This window comes from Mustela nigripes, chromosome 4, assembly GCF_022355385.1.
Source record: "Mustela nigripes isolate SB6536 chromosome 4, MUSNIG.SB6536, whole genome shotgun sequence".
Taxonomy (NCBI): Eukaryota; Metazoa; Chordata; class Mammalia; order Carnivora; family Mustelidae; genus Mustela; species Mustela nigripes.
Window position 1 is genome coordinate 18,129,728 of NC_081560.1, and position 20,030 is coordinate 18,149,757.

The window sequence follows — 20,030 nt, forward strand, 5'->3', positions numbered from 1 at the left end:
CATTACCTCTCCCGGCTTCTACCTACCAAAGCACTGGTCTCAGTTCTTACCCTACAGTTAGGACTGCTTGGCAGACGGTGCAGAAGGGTGAAGGGGGCAGAGGTGAGAAGAAAGACAGTTTTGCAGGCATGGTAGAAAAGCTCATGCTGTGGATTTCTCCTGGAGCTGACATGTCCCTTGTATGTGGTTGTCATAATTTTGTGCCACTTGAGATAAGGAGTAGTGGCAAGACAGAACAGGTGGAGGGCAGAGGTTTTCTAAACCTTGAGCCACAATCTACTAGCGGGTCATGAAATCATGTATGGTGCAACCAGGAATGAATCATGATTGAAAGCGCCACTAAAGTAATCCAGGATATGGGGCACCTGGGTGGCTTGATTGGTTAAATGTCTTCAACTCAGGTCATGACCCCAGGGTCCTGGGATCGAGCCCTGCATCAGACTTGCTTAGCAGGGAGCCTGCTATCTCCCTCTCCCTCTGCCCCCGCACCCCCTGCTCGTGCGCGCTCTCCCTGTCAAATGAATAAATAAAATCTTAAAAAACAAAAACAAAAACAAAACACCAGAATGTGTAATAGCAGAGTATGCTACACATCATAAGGGTGAGAATTACTTCGTCAATATTTTATTTCTGTTTCATTTACATACATGTGTACAGTATGTGTAGCTATGAGTCACAGTAAAATAATTTGAAAGCCACCAGTGTAGTGGTTAAGACTTTGGGTGCTATACTCCAACTCCTCGGGTTTAAATCTTGACTATGCCATTTATTTGCCGTGAGACCTTAGCAATTTACCTCTCTTCTCAATGCCTCAGTTTCCTATGTAAAACGAATTAATAATAGTACCCACTGGGGTGCCTGGGTGGCTCAATGGGTTAAAGCCTCTGCCTTCGGCTCAGGTCGTGATCCCAGGGTCCTGGGATCGAGCCCCACATTGGGTTCTCTGCTCAGCGGGGAGCCTGCTTCCCTCCCCCCCACCCCCGCCGGCCTCTCTGCCTACTTGTGATCTCTGTCAAATAAATAAAATAAAATCTTTTAAAAAAATAATAGTACCCACTGCAAAGAGTGACTATGAAAATTAAGTGATTTGGTGCATAAAATGCTTATAGACTAGCAAGACCTTCCTATAATGTATGTAAAGTGCCTAAGACAGTGCCTGATATATAATAAAGGCCCAATAGTTGTTTGTCATTGTGGAAGAAACTTCTAGTGCTTACTGTATTCTATTACATTCTGTTCTCCTCTGCTTTGAGACTCTCCAGGGCTCTTTGGCCCCTGAGGCAGAGCCTGAAGATTTGGATCGGACAGCAGGGAAAGCACAGAAATGTGGTAGAACCTGTAGCCTGGGACCTTGAGTGACTCTGTGAAGCAGGGCCCACTGATGCCCCCTTACCCCCCCGGCCTGTGTTGGACAGACTGCCCGTGACCTTATATATTTGTTTATAACAGCTTTATGGAGATATAATTCACATGCCCTAATATTCACCCCATTGAAGTATATGATTTCGTGGTTTTTCATATATTCACAGTTATACCAGATTTCACAGGACCTTGAATGCCAGGCTGAGGAGTTTAAGTTGTATCCTATGGGAATCAGACAGTTAGTAGGAAAATGTGTTGTAGTTGCAAAACGCATTTAATTCATTAATGATAGTCTGAAAAACAGCATTCCCATTTCCTTTGGCTTCTTCCTAACTTTATGTCACATGTTTTCTTCATGCTTATAATGAGACCATATTTAAAATTTTGTTCTCTACTTTCACCTTTGTAATATTTCAGGTACACTTTTCTCTATTCATCATCTTCATTTCCAATGGCTATATCGCGTCTAGTGCCATAGCGGGACACTTACAGTTTTATGTGGTTAGAACTGTTTCTCTCTCTCTCTCTGTCACACACACACACACACACACACACACACACACCCCACACACACAGCAAGTGAAGTGCCTAGGTGTCAAGTTTAAGGAGATGCTCACATCCAGGAGGTATCTGAATGGCACTCACTTCCCTTTTCATCCGGGATCAGGGTGAGGCCATGTGTACACATGCACAAACGCGTTGCTTTTGCCAGGATTCCTTCAGGAGGAGATTACTGGTTCTCATGATGGGATTACTGGTTCGGAAGATCAATATTCTTATTGCTCTTGATATGAAGAGCTGGAATCTTTCTTGGAAGGATCCCACTGAAGTTTTTTCGAAGCATAATTCTGATACATGCCCAATGGCATTTTTCCAAAGTTGACATGCAGTCTCAGTATGGGCCCGTGATCTTACTGTTGTTGCTATCAAAGGTCCCCAGGTATGACTTTCACATTTGCATAACCCACAGACTACTCGCAAGTCACAACTGGAGCTATATACCTTCAGGCACTCAGCTCCATCTTCGATCATCAGAGAAACAGCCAGATCTTCATACTGCGTGCACTTCCCTAACAGAGGACCCCTCTGTGTACACCAACCTGGTCACTGATGGTGTTACCATTTCCCCAAGGGATAGCCCTTTGGACAGCAACCTTTGGATATATTCTATGAACAGAAATCTTAAGAATGAAGAGTGTCAGGCTACCGCTGTTTTATTACCAAGTTCCCAGCTGAAGGTGCTAATTAAAATTCTATTGTTTGAGGGTAAGTAGCATCAGAATTTGCCAATTAACAGGTTTTCATAAAAGTCAAATGGAAAAGTATCTGGGCAAGTCGTTGTGTATAAATTTTTCCTCAGGGGCACCTTTTAGAAGTCACCAAGTGGAAAATCACCAGAAGGGAGTTCAGTGAGGCCTGGTTCCTGAGTCATTGCCCTGCAGATGTAATTCCCAATCTTGCATGATTAGGAAAGATCAGAGGGTGATGGAGCAAAGAAAGCAGGTTTGGGGTAGGACAAAGATCAGGGAGAGAAGTTGTTGAAAAGAAACCAAAACTGTCTTCAAAGCTCTTCCAGCAACTTTCTTTTGGGTCTCTTGGAAAATAATGTCTTCTTCCCTGATAATTAAGGGCGATCAGTTTATTATTTAGCCCATCCTCATTTGAAATACTTGAAACTCCAATATTAAAGTTAACTTTTCTTCTCTGCCTATTCACTCTTCTAGAGAGTTTTGTAAAGTTACATTACCGAAACTTGCTTTGATAGTCTTAAAAATTTTCTGAAGACCGAATGTCTTCCGTGGGTTCTGGACCAAGCTCATCCGAGATTCCTAACCTCAAGAGATGCTGGCTTTTGGAGAAAGGCTTGTTCAACCCCACTCAATGCTACAGACAAAACTCGCACCTAGGGTGGGTGGCCAAGATAGCCCTAAAGCGGCTACACACAGGCTGTAAACGCCAGCCTCCAGTATGTGTTCTGCAACAATACTGCAAGCCACTTGTCTGATAGGCACCTTTCTAAAAGAAAGGTGCGCTGCTAACCTGTACTTGAAGTCAGTAGGATTCCTCCAGATCAAGGAGAGGACATAGGATAGGTCCTATTCTCCAGGAACGTGACTGGGGCTGGATCACAGCCAAATGTATCCTTCGGGGTCCCTTTTGGAAAAAAAAAAAAAAAAAAAAAAAAAAAAAAGTAAAGAAAGAAAGAAACCTGAACTCCTTCCCAGTCTACTTATTTATAGGACGTCTAGTACTTTCGCTGAAGCATTCCGATTTCCACGTGCCCCCCCGCCCTCCCCCGCTTGGCGAGGTCTCTACCTCCGCCGCCCGTGGGGCGTGGGCGAGCCAGGGGCGCGGCAGAAATCCGGTCCCTCTGGGACCCAGCGGAAGGCGCATCCTCGAGGAGCCCTCGGGCTGCGGCGCCCCCGCCTCGGCGCGGGCCGGTCAATCAGAAGCCGCCTTTGCGCAGCCGCGCGTCAATCGGACCCGCCCTTTCTGCCGGCCTCTTGGGCTATTTAAAGGCCTGCGCCGGGGCGGAGCGGCATGGTCTTCGGAGGGGGTCTGCGGAGCTCTGCCGTCATGGCCAGCCACCTCGTGCTCTACACCGGCGCCAAGATGCCCATCGTGGGGCTGGGCACCTGGAAGGTACATGCCCTGGGGGGCGCGCCCCACGGCTCTTCTCGGGCTCAGCGCAGCCTGGGGCGGTGGGGACCCGCCGTGACCCAGAGCGGCCCTGCCGAGGACGCCCGGCCTCCCAAGGAGCCATACTTGGGCTGGCCGGGCCCTGGAGGGACGGGGTGGTCCCCGCGGGGACCCGGGCACCGGCCTGGCGTCCCGGGGGCTCGGGTGGGGGACCGCTGCGGTAGACGCTGGGTGGCTGGGATCCCCAGGCTGCACTTGGAATCCGGTCCCGGCTGGAAAACCACAGAGGGGGGTTTCCTGAGCCCCGGCGCTCGGGCCCCGGGGGCGGGAACCGGGAGGGCCCGGGCGCTGATGGGGCCGAAAGGGGTGTGGGACGCCGCCGATCGCCGTCGTTTCGCGTCCGAACCGCACCTGTGGCACCTGCGTCTTGGTCTCTCTTTTTAAATAGTTTTATTCTTAATGGTTTCCGTTTCTGCTCTCTCAGGAATAAGCACTCAGATTAAGCCCGGAGACTGCAGATAATTAAATTAGCTGCCGCGAGTTGGCCCAGGATGCATCTATCTCCGTGTCCCCAAACAAGCGACGCTGACCTCTTGTAGCCGAGCTTGCCGCTCCGGGTTGAGGGGGTTTGGGGGGCGGTTGTCCTATGCGGGGCAGACCTTCGCAGAGAATCTGGTCACCGATGGTGACCGCCCAGAGAAAACTGTGCCCCGGTCTCCGTATTAAAACTGTCTGAGGAAACCTTAACACCGCTGAAATCTTTCAGCAGCATCCCCAAGAAATGGCTAGGAATAAAAAGGCTAGCCTGATGACCTGGAAAGTAGGGAGCACAGAAGGGTGGTATTATAGGCGCTGGGACAAAACCCGGTGTTTTTAAAATAAAAGCTCCGTATAAGTGAGTTTTGGGGCATTGTATATTAACATTCTCCAGCTATGACCCAGGTTTTCCCAGGGACTTTGAATGTGGGCCTGGGCATTGGATATTCACACACTGATAAGGAAACCTGAGACAACAGGATTGGGGGCACCGTTAAATGGTTTGATCTAGAATAGAGGGTGGGGCTTACCTCTACTCTAAAGGCTGAAGATAAGTAAATACAGGAAATAAGAAAAGGGTCATAGAATTGCTTCACACAAAGTCTGTTTCTTGGCCAGAGTAATCAGAGTGTGTGTAATTTGTGTGTCCTTCAAGAAGTCCAGCGATGGCTCTAAGGGTGTAATCAAATTATGACCATGATACCGAGTTAAATTTCAGCTGTTGAGGGTTATTATCTTGGAGTGGCTATGAAAAGACACTTTCTTGGCAATAGTAAATTATTGTAGTTTGTATAATGATGCAGGCACGCACAGATGTAAGCATATAACTGGAACAAAAGATCCACAAAACACTACTTTACTAGGTGGGATGAATTCCAATACTTTATTCTGTTTTGTGCTTTCAAAAATTTGGTTCCTGACCTTGGTTCATCGTTTTGACAATTACTGTTCTAGGGTAAATAAGGAATAAAAGTTCTTAAAAAGGTTTAAAATTCTTTTAATTTTTTTCAAAAATTTATTTATTTAGAGAGCATGCAAGCAGGGGCAGAGAAAGAGGGAAAGAATCCTCAAGCAGACTCCCCGTTGAGCTCAGAGCCCAATGTGGGGCTCCATCCCAAGACCCTGCGATCATAATCTGAGCTGAAACAAAGAACCGGACGCTTAACTGACTGAGCCACCCAGGCGCCCCAATTTTTTAATTTTTTACTGAGAGGGCACACATGCAAGTGGGTTGGTGAGGGGGAGAGGGAGAGAGAATCTTAAGCAGGCTCTCCGCCAAGTGCAAACCCTGTTCTCAGGACCCTGAAATCCCGACCTGAGCCAAAATCAAGAGTTGGATGCTTAACCAACTGAGCTACCCAGGTACTCCCTATAGAGAGTTTTAAATCCTGCACTTGCACACTTAATGACCTGAAAAGCCACGTATTCATTTAAAATAACGTTATAAAATCTATACTTAGGTCATTCATTCTAGCAGACTACATTCTTTGAGGGCAAGGGTAGCATTGGTCTCGTTCACAAGTATTTCCAGCATTTCTCACAATGCCTGGTAAATAGTAGGCCCCCAGAGAAATACGTAGATAGGTGTTGAATTAATAGAAAGAAGTAAGATAACTTTGGATGATGGCGGAGGTGAGGAGATGAGGTTTGTACAGAATTGTGTTGAGGTGTGATGGGGAGGTAACAGCGTAACAAGTAGCAGAAGTATGGACTTAGAGTGGAATCCTTTTTTTTTTTTTTTTTAAGCATAACAGTATAGATCATAGCTGTTCCCCCTTTCCCCATATGTGTGTACATATTTTTTTCACAGATGCTGGACAAAAGAAGGGGTGACCTAAGAAACATTTGCTTATCTTTGTGAGAAGTCGGGGAGGCTCTGCAAGCGGGTACAGTTGCTTGTTCTCCAGGATCTTTCCTGTCCTGGCATCTGTGTTGTACCGTCCAGACCCTTCGCTGGGCTCTAATGGTCTCCGGTCTGCTGTTGCATCAAAGGTCCTCAAATCTGCCCTTCTGTCTTTGGAGGGGAGGCTTTCGGGCAGTTGGGAGAACACCTCTGCCTCCAACCCCATGTGGCTTAGGGAGTGTTTCTCCCCGGCAAGCTGGCCTTCCCTGTTAGACTGGAAGTAAACCCACCAACACTGTTTTGCCAGGAAGCCATTAAAACAGATTTCTTCTGATACGCTCTTGCTAGTAAGTGTTCTGACCTTGTGAAAAATTGTTGGTAGTTTGATCATTGTAACGCACCCAGGTGCTGCAAACGGAGCGGAGTGCAACCGCGGTTCTTAACCTCTTTCCCATGTTCTCCATCCCTGCGCCACGCAGGAACCACTGAGACATTTTTCCCTAATTGCTCCCCATTTAAAAAATTAACATCAGAAATCGACTGTACATCTGTTCATGTCCTGAAGCCCTGCAGAGGGCCACAAACTGTTTTGTAAGCTAAGATTTATTTGGGTTTTTTTGTCCCCACTGACCCAGTTTTTGCCTCTTTAGGGATGATAGCTCCCCCTTGCAGAACACACGAGGTAGAAAATAATGTGCTGAGAAAGATTATCTGTCACAGGTTTATAAGGGCCCCAGGATCCCAGGTTTGGGGAGAGGTGCTGGCATTGGAGCTGAGACAGTAACTTGGTTTTACTGCTCACGTGCTTCCTTTCCCTGCGGGCCTCAACCTCGTCCCTCTTCAAGATCAAAGATCTTTATTTTAAGTAAGTCTTCCCCAAGCAGGGCCAGTCCCAGTCCATTGCCATCTCAACCAAGTGGAGATAAGCGTGTCTTAGAATTTGCAGAGATTGATTCAGGTTTTATTAGTTGGTGTGTGTTTGTTGCCAAGCCTGATTATGAGCTTTGATGCCAAATAGTAGCCAGATTAACTGTTTTCATGTGATAATGCAACTAAAAGGTGTTCAGCACCTTATCATTTGTACGGGGCTGTAAGATGAGGTAGATGAGGTAGACGGACTGATCATGAGGTTGGTTTATCTGCCCCAGACATTGAAAACGCACTTTCTGTTGACTGTAGATTGGACACGAGAGGTAGCATGGATTCTTCTCTGGACTGTCCCTCATGCTTGGTCTGTTGGAGCCTTAGGAGTACAGCAGACTTTAAGCCTTGTTTACACAAACCACCAAATCCCCAGTCTCCCATTTGTGCTGAGTGGGAGTGTTGAGTGCCCTACAGAGTGAGGAAGCCAGTTTGCTCAGATTTCCCTGAAGTCGATTGAGACTGTGTTGTCCACTGGTTAACACAGAACAGGCATTAACCGCTTTTGGTCACCAAAATACCCATGTTCACTGTCAGAAGACCTCACTGTTTGTTATCATGATGCTGAATTAGACACCAGAAATTTTATTTGTGAATGAGAGTTGGGACAAATCAAGGCTGGGCCTCTTGCCTAATCCCCATTTCTTTGTATGCTCTTCTGCCATGGGAAGGGCTTGGTAAACTACAAGCCGCAGACCATTTTTATAAATAAAGTTTTATTAGAACACCCCCTACGTGTACTCGTTACTTATGACTACTGTGCTGCAGCGACAGAGTGGGGCAGGTGCGACCCACCGTTGAGCCCACAAAGCCTCAAGTATTTCCTGTTTGGCATCTTACAGAAAAAGTTTGCCAGCTTCTTTTTCAAAAGATTCTAAGTGAATTAATCAGAAGTTCGAATACATTTTTAAGAAGTCCCTAATGCCTGTTACACTTGCTTCTGGTTGAAATGACTTAAACACTTAAAATAGAAAATTATATTGTAAGACCACTTGTATGTAAACAAACCTAATAATGAAAAATGAGTTTCTCTTAGACGAAGGTTAAGTTTCTCTAAAGAAAAGCTGATTTAATTGGAAGAGGTTAAATCATGTTTGTGGGGACAGTTTTTCTGTGATCATGGTACTTTTAAAGGCTTTAGAGGTTGATGACCGTGTTTCTTTATTAAATCTAAATTCCCATCAGACGTTATGGTTTCCTACTCCTTACTCTAAGATCATCCTTGGCACACTGTTCTCATACATCTTGCCCAGGAATTTTTTTTTCCCCAAGGTAAAGTTTCCTTTGGTCCCATGCTCCCCTCCCCCGTTGCAACATAATACCTGCTAACTAGAGAAAATTAAAAAAAAAAATACATCAGAAAGAACACAGTCCCCTGTTTCCAGAAATCCCCTTGATTAATTCTCCAAGGGATTCAGCTCTGAAATACTTTTGTTTTATTACCATTGATGCCATTTTATAACCTGGTCGAACCTTGCAGAGGGAGTAGAGGGAGGGTTAGTATTTTACAGTAACAGGTAACAGGTAAGAGCTACATGTAAAGGGGAAGATGATTAGGTTTTAAAAGTGTGTGTGTCGGGGCGCCTGGGTGGCTCAGTGGGTTAAAGCCTCTGCCTTCAGCTCAGGTCATGATCTCAGAGTCCTGGGATCGAGTCCTGCATTGGGCTCTCTGCTCGGCAGGGACCCAGCTTCCTCCTCTCTCTGCCTGCCTCTCTGCCTACTTCTGATCTGTCTCTGTCAAAGGAATAAATAAAATTTAAAAAAAAAATAAAAGTATGTGTGTCTAAAGAGGTGGCCACTAATATGCTCTGAGTTGGTATTAGCTGGCTGCCATAGAGGAGATGGGGAGGTCTATCTTGTGGAGATGGTGGGGGCCTTGGGGGCCGAGAGTTCTCGATGCTGTCAGCGCAGACTGTTGTCAAGTTGCTGTCTGAGCCAGTGCTCTCTGGAGCTCGAAGGTCCAAGAGAGTTGGGCATGCATGGATTTGACCAAGTCACAGGGCAGAATTGGCAGAATCGAGTCAAAACATGATTTAGTCTGTAGGACTTGTACAGTTGGGTCATCTGTAATTTGAATGTTTCCTATAATCGTTTTCTGTAGATTTCCTGTGAAATGTATGGAAATACACCTTCATGATTTATTTTCTTTTTAAAGTTTCAGTTTGGACCACTCCCCGTGTTTGCATTCATAAATACAGACCTGAAATGGAGAGATGGTGTAATCATGTACTGGCATTGCCAAGTTTATTGTGTCATTTTTCACCATGACTTAAATTGGCTGATTCGTTAGTGGTAAGAGAAGTTTGTGTAGTGTCTTTCTGGGAAGGGTCAGGTTGAGATGATTAGTAGTATAATTCACGGACTCTGGTACATTCTCATTCCAGAGGATGATCTTTCCAAGGCCAGGACACTTATCCTTTCATTGACTAGTGTCTTGTGCCTCTTAGGGCCCACACGGGGGGGTCCGATCTCTAGGCAGAGCATGGCTCTAAGGTCCTTCTGCCGAGGTTGAGTCCTGACATCTTTGACTGACTGTGATCATGGGCCCCTTGCCTTACTTTCCCTCGCTGTAGAGATAATAGCGTCTGCTGGGCTTGGGATAGATTCACCGTATTAATGTATATTAATGTATTGAAGACTGGTAGAAATGAGTCCGTATTTTCATTTTGAGCCTGTATGGGCCAAATACCCCACTCGTCTCTTTCCATTCGATGACATGATCTGCCCCGGCACGAGCCTTCTGGTAACCAGGACGTCTGTTCCAGGGTCAGCCCAGGGGACGGCCATCAGTCCCCCAGTGGCAGAGCACGTGGCCCCTTGTGGCCTTCCCCGTGGCTGCAAAATGTTCCCCCCAAAAAGGGAGGCTGGCACACAGCTCCCATTCCCAGGAGTCTTGTCACAAATTGCTACAACTCCTGCACATTGAATTTATAAAATGCCCAACAGTCCTTGCATGTGCTTTTCTTTGCCCTTGGAAAGCAGCGTGGCTGGTGTCCCAGCACGTGACCTGAGCTGATCTCTTGGTCATCTCTGCCCCGTGGCTTCTCTGAAAACATAGCATGAACTTTTTTTCAGTTTTGTGCCACTCTTTTGGCAGCCTTGATGATGCTAGTTTACACTTTCTGGCTCCAAGGAGCTGAATAACCAACTCCTCGTTGGGCAGAATGAGAAGTATGTCTGAGGTGGGGATTCATGGGCCACAGGACGCCCTGGGGCATACTAGCATGGAGGCTGTGTGATGTCGCTAGGAGCAGTCTCTCTTGACCCTCCTGTCTCTCAGCCCCGCTCTCATCAAGTAGCTCCTGGCTCCATTCCCCCAGCACCGTGACCCCAGCAGAATGGGAGCTTGTCTGGGTAGTTCCAGAGACTGAGTCTCACGGGCCTGGTTTGGGTCATGCCACTGCCTTTGCACCATTTGCTGTGACAGATGCAACGTGTGGCCAGGCTGGGCCTGGGGAGTGTGCCCGCCCCCTGCCCCGTCCCTTGACTCTTGAGTGGTGGGGAAGGCTGCTCTCCTAGCTTCCTCGGTCCTCTAGGGAAAAAGGAGGTCAGTCATCTGGAGATGTATCCTCTCTTACGCCTGAGCTTAGCAACCTGCCCCCTGCTCCCTCCTTGGGGGTGAACAAGCTCAGAGGGCCAGCAGGCTCCGCCATACACTTGTTCCCACTGATTCATAATCTACTTCCCCCACCCCTTACCCCCAACCGGGCCTGTTAACAACAGCTGATGTCAGAACAGCCAATGTCTGTTGAGCTGCTCATCGCCCTGGGGAGTTTTCCTCTTCATTCCCTTCTCCCCCAGCTCTCTGGAGGAATGCTCTGTGTTCGTTCCACAGTCGGCTGCACATGTGTGTATTTTTCGCCTCTCCAGTCTGCGTAGGATCAGTGAGGAGATGGAGTAAGTGTCCATGCGGTCAGTCTGGGTGCTGGCGGAGCTTGAAGGCTGTGGAGGGCTCGCACAGCTCATCAGTCTCTGCAGCTCTGCCCGGACATTACCGAAGCCCGTTTCCTCTCTCCTGCCAGCTCCCTTCTGCCTGCGGGCATCCCAGAGCGGCTGTCTCCCACCCCTGCCTCTTAGAGCAGGTTCTCACGTGGTTGCAAAGAAAGCACCTGCCTTTGAGTCCGTATCAGTAAGGTTCTTGACTTAACGATCATCTCCCAAAACTGCTGAAAAACGAGGGATTGCCACTGTCCGCCTCCACACCCAGAAGGAGAGAGTAAAGCATGGGCGTTCAGTGACAGCTCAGAAGCCAAATGGGCATTGGGTGAATATCTCCAGCAGTTATTGAACTACTCTGAGCCATTTGAAGGAAATGGCACCCCTTATTGTCTTGGGAAACTAAATGATTCAGATAGGGTGTTTTTTGTTTGTTTTGTTTTTATACGGTAGTTTGTAAATCTATAGACGTAGAGGAACCAGGAAGACAGCTCTGGCACGTGTTTTTAGGGTGGGCTGCGGCGAAGTGGTCTGAGGATGCTCAGGTCAAGTCTTGTGGCCTTTCATCTGGGTCGCATGCCCCCCCCCCCCCCGCCCCCAAGAGCCTATGGAAGCTCTGGGGGAGCGGCTGGCCATCTGCAGCCGTGGGAAAGAGGCGGGAGCTTCAGCAGGAGGCTCACACCGCCCTTCTTTCTTCCTGGGTTGCTTCATTGTTGATTTGAACTCCGTGCCTTCCGGTACCTTTCCATTCAGTCCCCTCCAGGCAAAGTGACCGAGGCTGTGAAGGCAGCGATTGACCTTGGCTACCGTCACATCGACTGCGCTCACGTGTACCAGAACGAGAACGAGGTGGGGCTGGCCCTCCAGGAGAAGCTCAAGGAGCAGGTGGTGAAGCGTGAGGACCTCTTCATCGTCAGCAAGGTGCTGCCCTGCAGGGGAGCCTGGGCCACGGGCCTCTCTCTCCTGTTTGTCCGAGGCCAACGTGGGTGCAGGAGCCGAGACCATCCTCTGGGGAAATGAGTTGACTACGGGCCATAGAGGGTTCCAGAGCTCACCGGTCCACTGTCTCTTGGGTGGTCATTCCGTGTAGAGCCATTGGTTAGAGCCTCTTGTCGGTGAGGCTTAGATTGAGAGATCTCTTTGAGGACAGAACTTGGTTTCCGTCTGGAGGCTGGGTCTCTACGGATGGCTGCCGTCTTTCACCTGGAGGCTGTCGGTGCCCAGAGGAACCCTGGGTGGGAGGGTGAGACTGACCCCACGGACACAGTCCTGTAGGAAAATGGCCGTGGGAGCTCATGTTTAGGGCCCGGGCCTTCCTGACCTGTCCATTCTCATTAGGCCTTCAGTTTGGTCCCTCTGACAGGTCTCCCTGACCCGATGACCTTGCCTTCCTTTGGAAAATTCGGGTCCATGGTGCGCAGTGGAAACTCCCCCACCCCGTTTCCAGCGTCCCAGCGAGAGGGGTGGGTGGTGTCTTGGGGCCGTCTGGCTGCCGGCTGCCGGCTGAGACGTGCTCTCTTGCCGTCCTCAGCTGTGGTGCACGTTCCACGAGAAGAGCATGGTGAAGGGCGCCTGCCAGAAGACACTCAGCGACCTGAAGCTGGACTACCTGGACCTCTACCTCATTCACTGGCCGACGGGCTTCAAGGTAGGCGGCCGCTGTCGCTCCGTGCAGCCCGGGCTGTGGTAGGCCCTCCCGCTTTAGGGTACAGGTGGGCACATGCCCTATGTGAGTCCTTACTGGCCCGACCACTGTCCTGGGAGCTGTCAGCCCCCAGCCCCCAGCGCCTGCTGAATCCAAACCGTGGGCGACTCGGCTGAACGTTACTGAGTTGGAGGAGCGCTGCGCTGTGTCATTTGCCGGTGGTACCGTTTCAAACTGTGGCCACGCACATGGGTCAGGGGGCATTCTGTACGTGGGCCGAAGACCTCTTTGGCTGTCATCTTCTGCCTCCGTGTGTGGGTACGGTCCGGCGTTCCGCACAGAGGCCCCATCCCGTGGAAGCCCGAGTCTCTGCACCAAACACACTCGCGTTATGAGTTCTTTCTAGCCACAGGGTCCGTTTTCTGCTTTGTCAGCCAGAGTGAAGGCATGTGGTTTTTGTCCTCTAGCCCTGTTGTGTTGTGCTGGTTCTATCGGACAGTCCGCTGTAACCCAACTGAAAGGAACAGGGTCTGGGGGCCTCAGGAATTTTCTGCCTGTTAACTTTTCATACTGGCCTGTGGGTTTGCCCTTGATGGTTTTCTGAAAGCTTAGCTATGGGAGTTAAGAGTCATTTTTTTTTTTTAGAACTTTGCTTTTAAAGAACTAGGTCTGCAAAGGGCTGTCATTGACCATGTACTCTTGTAACAACAGCATGGGAAGGAGTATTTCCCGCTGGATGGGGAAGGCAAAGTGATTCCCAGCGACACCAATTTTGTGGACACGTGGGAGGTAAGGCAGTTGCTGACTCGGTCTTCTCCCTCCTTGCTGGTATCTCTTTCTCCTGTGAGTGATCCGCTGTGCTGTGTCTTCCCCTGCATTTTGGTGTTTGGTCACCATTTTTGCTCTTCCTGTCTTCTTAAAGCCAGCCGGGCTTTTGTTTTGGTGTCTCTTGGCTAGTTTGCCAGTGCTGGTTAGTAAGGGCAGGGCCCGTTAAACTGATTGGAGTCAGAGCTGCTTTTCTCATTCCTGTCCTGTTCGGCACATGTCAGAAGCAAGCAGCCCCTCTTTCCTTGGTAGGCCATGGAAGAGCTGGTGGAGGAAGGGCTGGTGAAAGCTATTGGAGTCTCCAATTTCAATCATCTCCAAGTCGAGAAGATCTTAAACAAACCTGGCTTAAAATACAAGCCGGCTGTTAACCAGGTAAACATGGTGGAGGGGAGGTGTGTGTGGGAGGCTGTTCAGTTACTCTCTGAACCTGGCAGTCCCTTCCGGTCTGTGTCCCCCAGGGAGCAGCCAGGAGGCGGGTCCCAATTTGGGACTGAGAATGATGATGACCCATCTGGGAGCGCACTTGCAGGAGAGACAGGGTGTGAGCCTGGCTTGTGATGACTCAGGCTCTCTGGGATTATCAGCTTGCGGCCCATCACAGTTGATAAATTGGCCAAAGCCAGAACAAACCCTTAGGGCCCATGGTCGCAGTCGGTGATAACAACATTATTGTTATTCATATCGAAGACACTTGCTGGGAAACAGGGATTGTTGTTCCACATATCTGGGAGCTCAGACGTTGGCTATACATCGTTTTCTGTTGGGGAGGGGGGCTGTATGTCCCCACAACTGTGCCCACATGCTACCCCCAGCCCTCTGTTTGCATCTGCAGATTGAGTGCCACCCGTACCTCACTCAGGAGAAGTTAATCCAGTACTGCCAGTCCAAGGGCATTGTGGTGACGGCCTACAGTCCCCTCGGTTCTCCTGACAGGCCTTGGTGAGGTTCCCACTGGATCATGTCCATCGGTGAAGGTTGGAGATGACTAGAAAGAAAAATTGAGCATCAAGGGAAGTGCTTCTGGCGCCACTTTTCAGACCTACCCAGGAGCCTTTCATTGGGTTTCCTGGTTGTTCTTTCTATAGCAAGATGGCCGTTCTTTTTCCCAAGGATTGGCAGTTTGTACTTGAGCTTCAAATCAGGAGGAGCCTGGTGGGCTGCCCTCAAAGACCGATGGGAGTTAGAGCCACACGGGCTGTCCCCGAGTGGAAGTGAGGCTGGGCGCTCACACAGGCCGTCTTTCTGTCTGCAGGGCCAAGCCTGAGGACCCTTCCCTGTTGGAGGATCCCAGGATCAAAGCTATCGCAGCCAAGCACAATAAAACCACAGCGCAGGTACCGCCCTCTCCACACGCCCGTGACTATTTCCTGAACTCTCTGCATTCCTATTTCCTGAACTCTCTGCATTCGTAGTGGTCCCCTTCAGTGGGGAGGGAGAGGTGGCCAAACCCAGCCAAGCCCTTCCTGGAAGTGCGGCTTGAGGTCGTGGAGCAGGTGGTAGACGGGGCACACAGACTAGGACCCCAGAAGATGCCCACGTGGTGGGGACGGGGACACCGGCCTCCTACCTCCACAGGCCGCCCCGGGGCCCGCATTTGCTGACGAATGTGGGAAGCTCCTCTCCCCGCTCACAGGAGAGCCCTCAGTTCAGCCGTCTGGGAAATGTTCTTTTTCTCCCAAGTGGTAGGATGGCTTCCTCCTTGTGACCAGGACACCTGGGAGACACAGCAGCACGTGGCGTGACTCGGGGAGACCCTGACCTCTCTGAGCCTCCGTTTCCTTACATGTGACCTTCTGGAATTTCCATCTTTGGGCAGTGGATATAGATGAAGATGAGACTGAGTGACATGATAACATAGGTTATTGGTGTACGTACACACTCGGCCCCTCTGTTCACAGATTCTGATCCGGTTCCCCATTCAGAGGAATTTGGTGGTGATCCCCAAGTCTGTGACACCTGAACGCATTGCTGAGAACTTTCAGGTAAGATCCTGGCTGCTTGGCTGGGGTTTTTACAGCAGAGCAGGACAGAGGGCCTCTCCTCATGCCTGGGCTGTCCGTGTAGGACCCCCACCATCCTGTCACCTCTCAGAGAGCCAGCAGGTGGAGACAGCAGGTGAGCATATTTGCCCACAGAGGTCACCAGCGAGTGTCCAGCAGGCTTGCTTTCTGGACATTCTGACATAAGGGCCTTCCCTGTCCCCACGTGTGCCACCCCTCCCAGGCTCACCGGCTGCTGGCCCCCCCGACGGCTGAGTTCTTCCCCAGCAGCCCGCAGCCCTCATGGGAATGGTTCCCCTCCTGACAGACCTTTCTTGTCCTCTGTCTGTGAGGGGCTGCTTAGGCCCATCTCAGGTACCGCCTCTGACAGCACCCTTCAGCCCCCAGCCGGACTTCGTTCTCAATTTCTCTGGCCCCTGTGAGGGTCGTGTAGCGTCTCCCTCCAGCGTGCTGCCGACCGGTCCTTGTGTGGGAGTAGTTGGTGACCTCTTTCCTTCGCTTCAGTGTAAAGGGAAGCGGAGATGCTTGTGGTCTGTCATTTTCTTCCCACCTGTGCTCGTCACAGAAATGCTCAACACTTTTGTGATTGTGACAGTCACAAAATGAACTAAAAAGTCCCATTTTACTCGGAGGCTCTGGAGGGGAGGGCCTGCCTCGTTCCGGGCAGGATCCCGGCGGCCTGTGGGCCTTCTGTGAAGAAACTGCGCTTCCGTTCCGTGGACCCTTGTCTTCCCGCCCTCCCCACTCCGAGCAGCCTCTCCTCAGCGGCCGCGCCCGGAGCTGTTTGGATACTTTGTATTCTGGGTTTGACCTTTATTTGAAGAATTTACTGGATTTTCTTTTTTTTCTTTTAGGTCTTTGACTTCGAACTGAGCAGCGAGGATATGACCACGTTGCTCAGCTACAACCGGAACTGGCGCGTGTGTGCCTTGGTGAGGTGAGTGTGTGCGGGGAGGGGAGCTAAGGCCGCAGCACGAGGGAAGCTCCCGGAGGCCGTGAGGTCCGCATCCCGTTAGCAGTGGTTCCCACCGGTGCACGTCCCCTTGCTCTCTCACCCGTGCACAGTGGGAGACGCTTGAACCCATGTCCGCCGAACTGCACACAGCCAAGGGGAAAATGCCAACCGATGGTTCTAGATCTCTCCTCCCACCCCAGGGGCACTGTTGGCCTAACCTGCAGCAACTCCACATTTCAGCATTAATTTTCAAATCTTAGCGGCTCTTCTGAAACCAGGTGATCCATGGGGCTCCTGGCCCACCTTCCTGGGAGAATTCGCCTGTGACTCTTACCTCATACTGACGTAATCAGAGGGGTTCAGTAGGAAGACTGTGGTGCTTGAGGCTGAGGCAACCTCTCGACCCCTCCCTGACTGATGGTCACCCAGAGCCCTTCCAGCTGCGAATTCACTGGTTTCTTGTGTTCCCTGCGATTTGTAGTGTGGAAACTGAGGGAGGTGACAAGGAAGGTTGTTGTGTCTCTCCCTCACCCCCCCACCCCCCCTTCTCCTACAGTATAGTAACCAAAGTTTAAAACTCGTTCTCTCTGCGTTGTAAGAAGAAACCTCCGTTCTACAGTGGGGACCAAGAGCTTCCTTTCACACTATGTGTGCGGCCTCTCTTACTCTTCCCCATTTACCAGCAGTTAGTCCTCTGAGCAAGACTTGGCCTTGCCCTGAGGTGTGGGGTCGCGTGCCAGCCTCCTCTTTCCTGCTTCTGCTCCCTCTCCATGTGGTTGGCAGCGCTGGTGGCCCCCGCACCCCCACACCTGTCCCCCGGCTCTGCGTCCTGGGCAAGACTCTCTCCTGCGCTTGGGTGTGACTGTGCCTGTGAGCACGTGGCCATCACGGACATCACAGGCCACTAACCGCACTGGCACTGGCACACCAGGCTATTTCTGATGTCCCTGGTTGTGTTAATGCTTAACCTTTAGGCACTAAGATCCTTTTTGAACCAAGTGGGTGAGGGAGAGAAAAGTGAATCATTCAGCAGGTGATGCCTGTTCTCCTGTGAGAGTCTCCGTACCATTCGTTCACTTCCCACTGCTGACACCGCGTATTGGAGCTCTCCGGGCTGACAGACCGCAGTGGTTTTCCGACTGTCCCTTTTCCCTTATACTTACTCCCTCCGCTCCCCAGTGCCACTTCAGAAATAGCTGTCAGATGAGTCTGGGGGCTGCTGATGCTTCAGGGGGACAGGTTGGGGCTGGAGTAGGGAGGGAGAGGCTGTCTCCCACATTCCCAGCTCGCCTAGGCCGCTTTCTCACTACACATACACGTCCATTGCCTCATTTTGGCAGTTCCCGCTCTAGTGAGCCTCTGTTACCGAGGGCGGGGTCCTGTTAGTCAGGCTTGATGGGAGGCCAAAAAAGGGGCAGACTGTGGGCATGTTTTGAATGACTCCAAGTCTTGGAGCGTTCTGGGCCCTGTGCTGGGTTCTCCCTGGGCCATTCACACTATGCCCAGCCAGCCTTTCCGTTGTGAGTGCCAGAACTTGTTCCAGCACGAGCCATTGGCCATGTTCATACATACTCACCCGCCTCTCTCCTCCCCTCTGTCTCCTGTGTCCCACTCTGCACTGCTCTGTGGGGCTCCCTTCAGCTCCCACCGACCCCAGGCAGCTTCTGTGTCCTCAGAGCACTGGCTCTGTCACATGCAGACTCCTGACCCCTCTCTGGTCACCCTCTTACTGTTTCGGACTATGGGATTCTCTGGTCCTGCCAGTTAGCCTGAGTGATCAGAAGCAGGAACTGTGTCTTGGTGCCCCGCTTGCCACAGGCACGATGATGGGCACACGGGGGTGGGTGGTGCGGTCTGTCACACAGGTGCCAACTGATGACAGCCCATGGTAGAGGAGCCTGGAGGGGACTGCGGGGGTCCCCAGCCCAGACCCATGACCTGCAGTCTGGACACTGGCTCGTCTCTGAGGCCTGTATTTCTACCTATAATGAGACCCTCACCATTGCTTTTGGTCATCTCTTATGGGTAGAAATACAATCCCTTCCCTTGTAAAGCTAATGTGTTTCTCCTTTTCTCCCGACAGCTGTGCCTCCCACAAGGACTATCCCTTCAACACGGAGTTTTGAAGTTCTCGGTGCCTCTTCCCCCTCCCGGTGACCTGCTGCTGTGTTCCCCGGGTCACTTTCCCTATATGTAGTATAGTGTGGCCTCTGCCTTTCCTGGTGGGTCAGCGACCTGCAGCTAGGCCAGTGAGGGCTTGGCCCGCTTGGTGTCGGGTCTAAAGAGCAGTATCAGTAGGTTAGAAGCTTCTTCCAGTTCTCTTTGCCCTTCTTCCTGTCCAGCTGGGAAAGTAGGACCTTAGGACTCTTTCCTGACTAAGTTGAATCTACAAAGTTGAAATAGTGCCACTAACATCTGGATTTCGGCTGCCAGGAACTGTTGTAACCTTTTCATCCAGACTTCTTGCCTCAAATAAAAAGTCCTTTTGTGAACTTGTTGCTGTTTGTTTTACTTTGGTTTATCGAAACAGTGTAGCACCCTCTGTCTCACTCAGCCTTCATCCCCTCTGTGACTGTAAAGCAGCCACTCAGCTGAGCAACACAAAGGCGTACCTGACAGCTTTCCCTCTAGTCGGGGACCCCTCACCCCATTACCTTGCTCCTTTAGCTTTAGGGAGGTTGGTCTTACCTGGGTGCACACTTGAGTCACCCGGGGAGCCTTTAATGCTAGGGATGCCTGGATCTCACCCCTGGGGACCCATCTGATTGGCCCAGGGTGTCACCAGGCCCCCCGAGAGTTTGCAGGCTCCCCAGGGGTTCCTACTGCACAGCCAAGGCTGAGAGCCACCGCGTTACGGCTGAGAGGGTCGGGAATCCGTTTGTCACCCGTTTGTCACTTCACAAGTTACTTTGTTTTTCCTCCTGCGCGCGAAGCCCAAAGTCCTATGTTTTCTAAGCAGCGCTCTTCACAAGGAGCCGCTGTCATGAAGCTCATGGTCTAGACGAGAGGGAAGAAGGGAAGCATCAGTGAATGGCATCTGGGTGAGCTCCGGCCACCGGAACAAACCTCATAGACTGAGCGGGCCAAACAGACATTTGTCCCTCCCAGTTCTGGAGGCTGGAAGTCCGATCAGGTTGGCCAGCCGGGTCTGGTTCTGGTGAGAACCTTCTCCCTGGGTTGTAGACGGCCCCCTTCTCACGGTATCTTCGCATGGCTATGAAGGAGGAATGCTTTAAATAGGATTACGCAAGTAAAGGTCTGTTGTTAACGTTTACGAATGCTGTTGCCTATTTTTTATTACATTTCCTTTCCTGGAATTAAATTGACAAAGGCTGGTAAAGGCATGAGCTAGGTAAGAGTTGA

General features: G+C 50.6%; 1 protein-coding gene across 1 annotated transcript; it reads left to right on the forward strand.

Annotated features, from left to right (window-relative positions):
- The first annotated feature begins 3,845 nt into the window (after positions 1-3,845).
- AKR1B1 (aldo-keto reductase family 1 member B) lies at positions 3,846-19,159 on the forward strand. The gene is made up of 10 exons (XM_059396384.1): positions 3,846-4,005; positions 11,993-12,160; positions 12,771-12,887; positions 13,596-13,673; positions 13,962-14,084; positions 14,545-14,651; positions 14,965-15,046; positions 15,611-15,694; positions 16,567-16,649; positions 18,751-19,159. Exons 1-10 carry the CDS (start codon positions 3,904-3,906, stop codon positions 18,791-18,793), a joined length of 987 nt encoding a protein of 328 aa, XP_059252367.1. The 5' UTR covers positions 3,846-3,903; the 3' UTR covers positions 18,794-19,159.
- The last annotated feature ends 871 nt before the right edge of the window (positions 19,160-20,030 follow it).

Coding starts and splice junctions, on each gene's coding strand:
- AKR1B1 (XM_059396384.1), top strand. CDS start 3,904: ATGGTCTTCGGAGGGGGTCTGCGGAGCTCTGCCGTCATGGCCAGCCAC. Junction 4,006..11,992: donor TGGGGCTGGGCACCTGGAAG/GTACATGCCCTG, acceptor CTTTCCATTCAG/TCCCCTCCAGGCAAAGTGAC. Junction 14,085..14,544: donor ACAAGCCGGCTGTTAACCAG/GTAAACATGGTG, acceptor TTGCATCTGCAG/ATTGAGTGCCACCCGTACCT.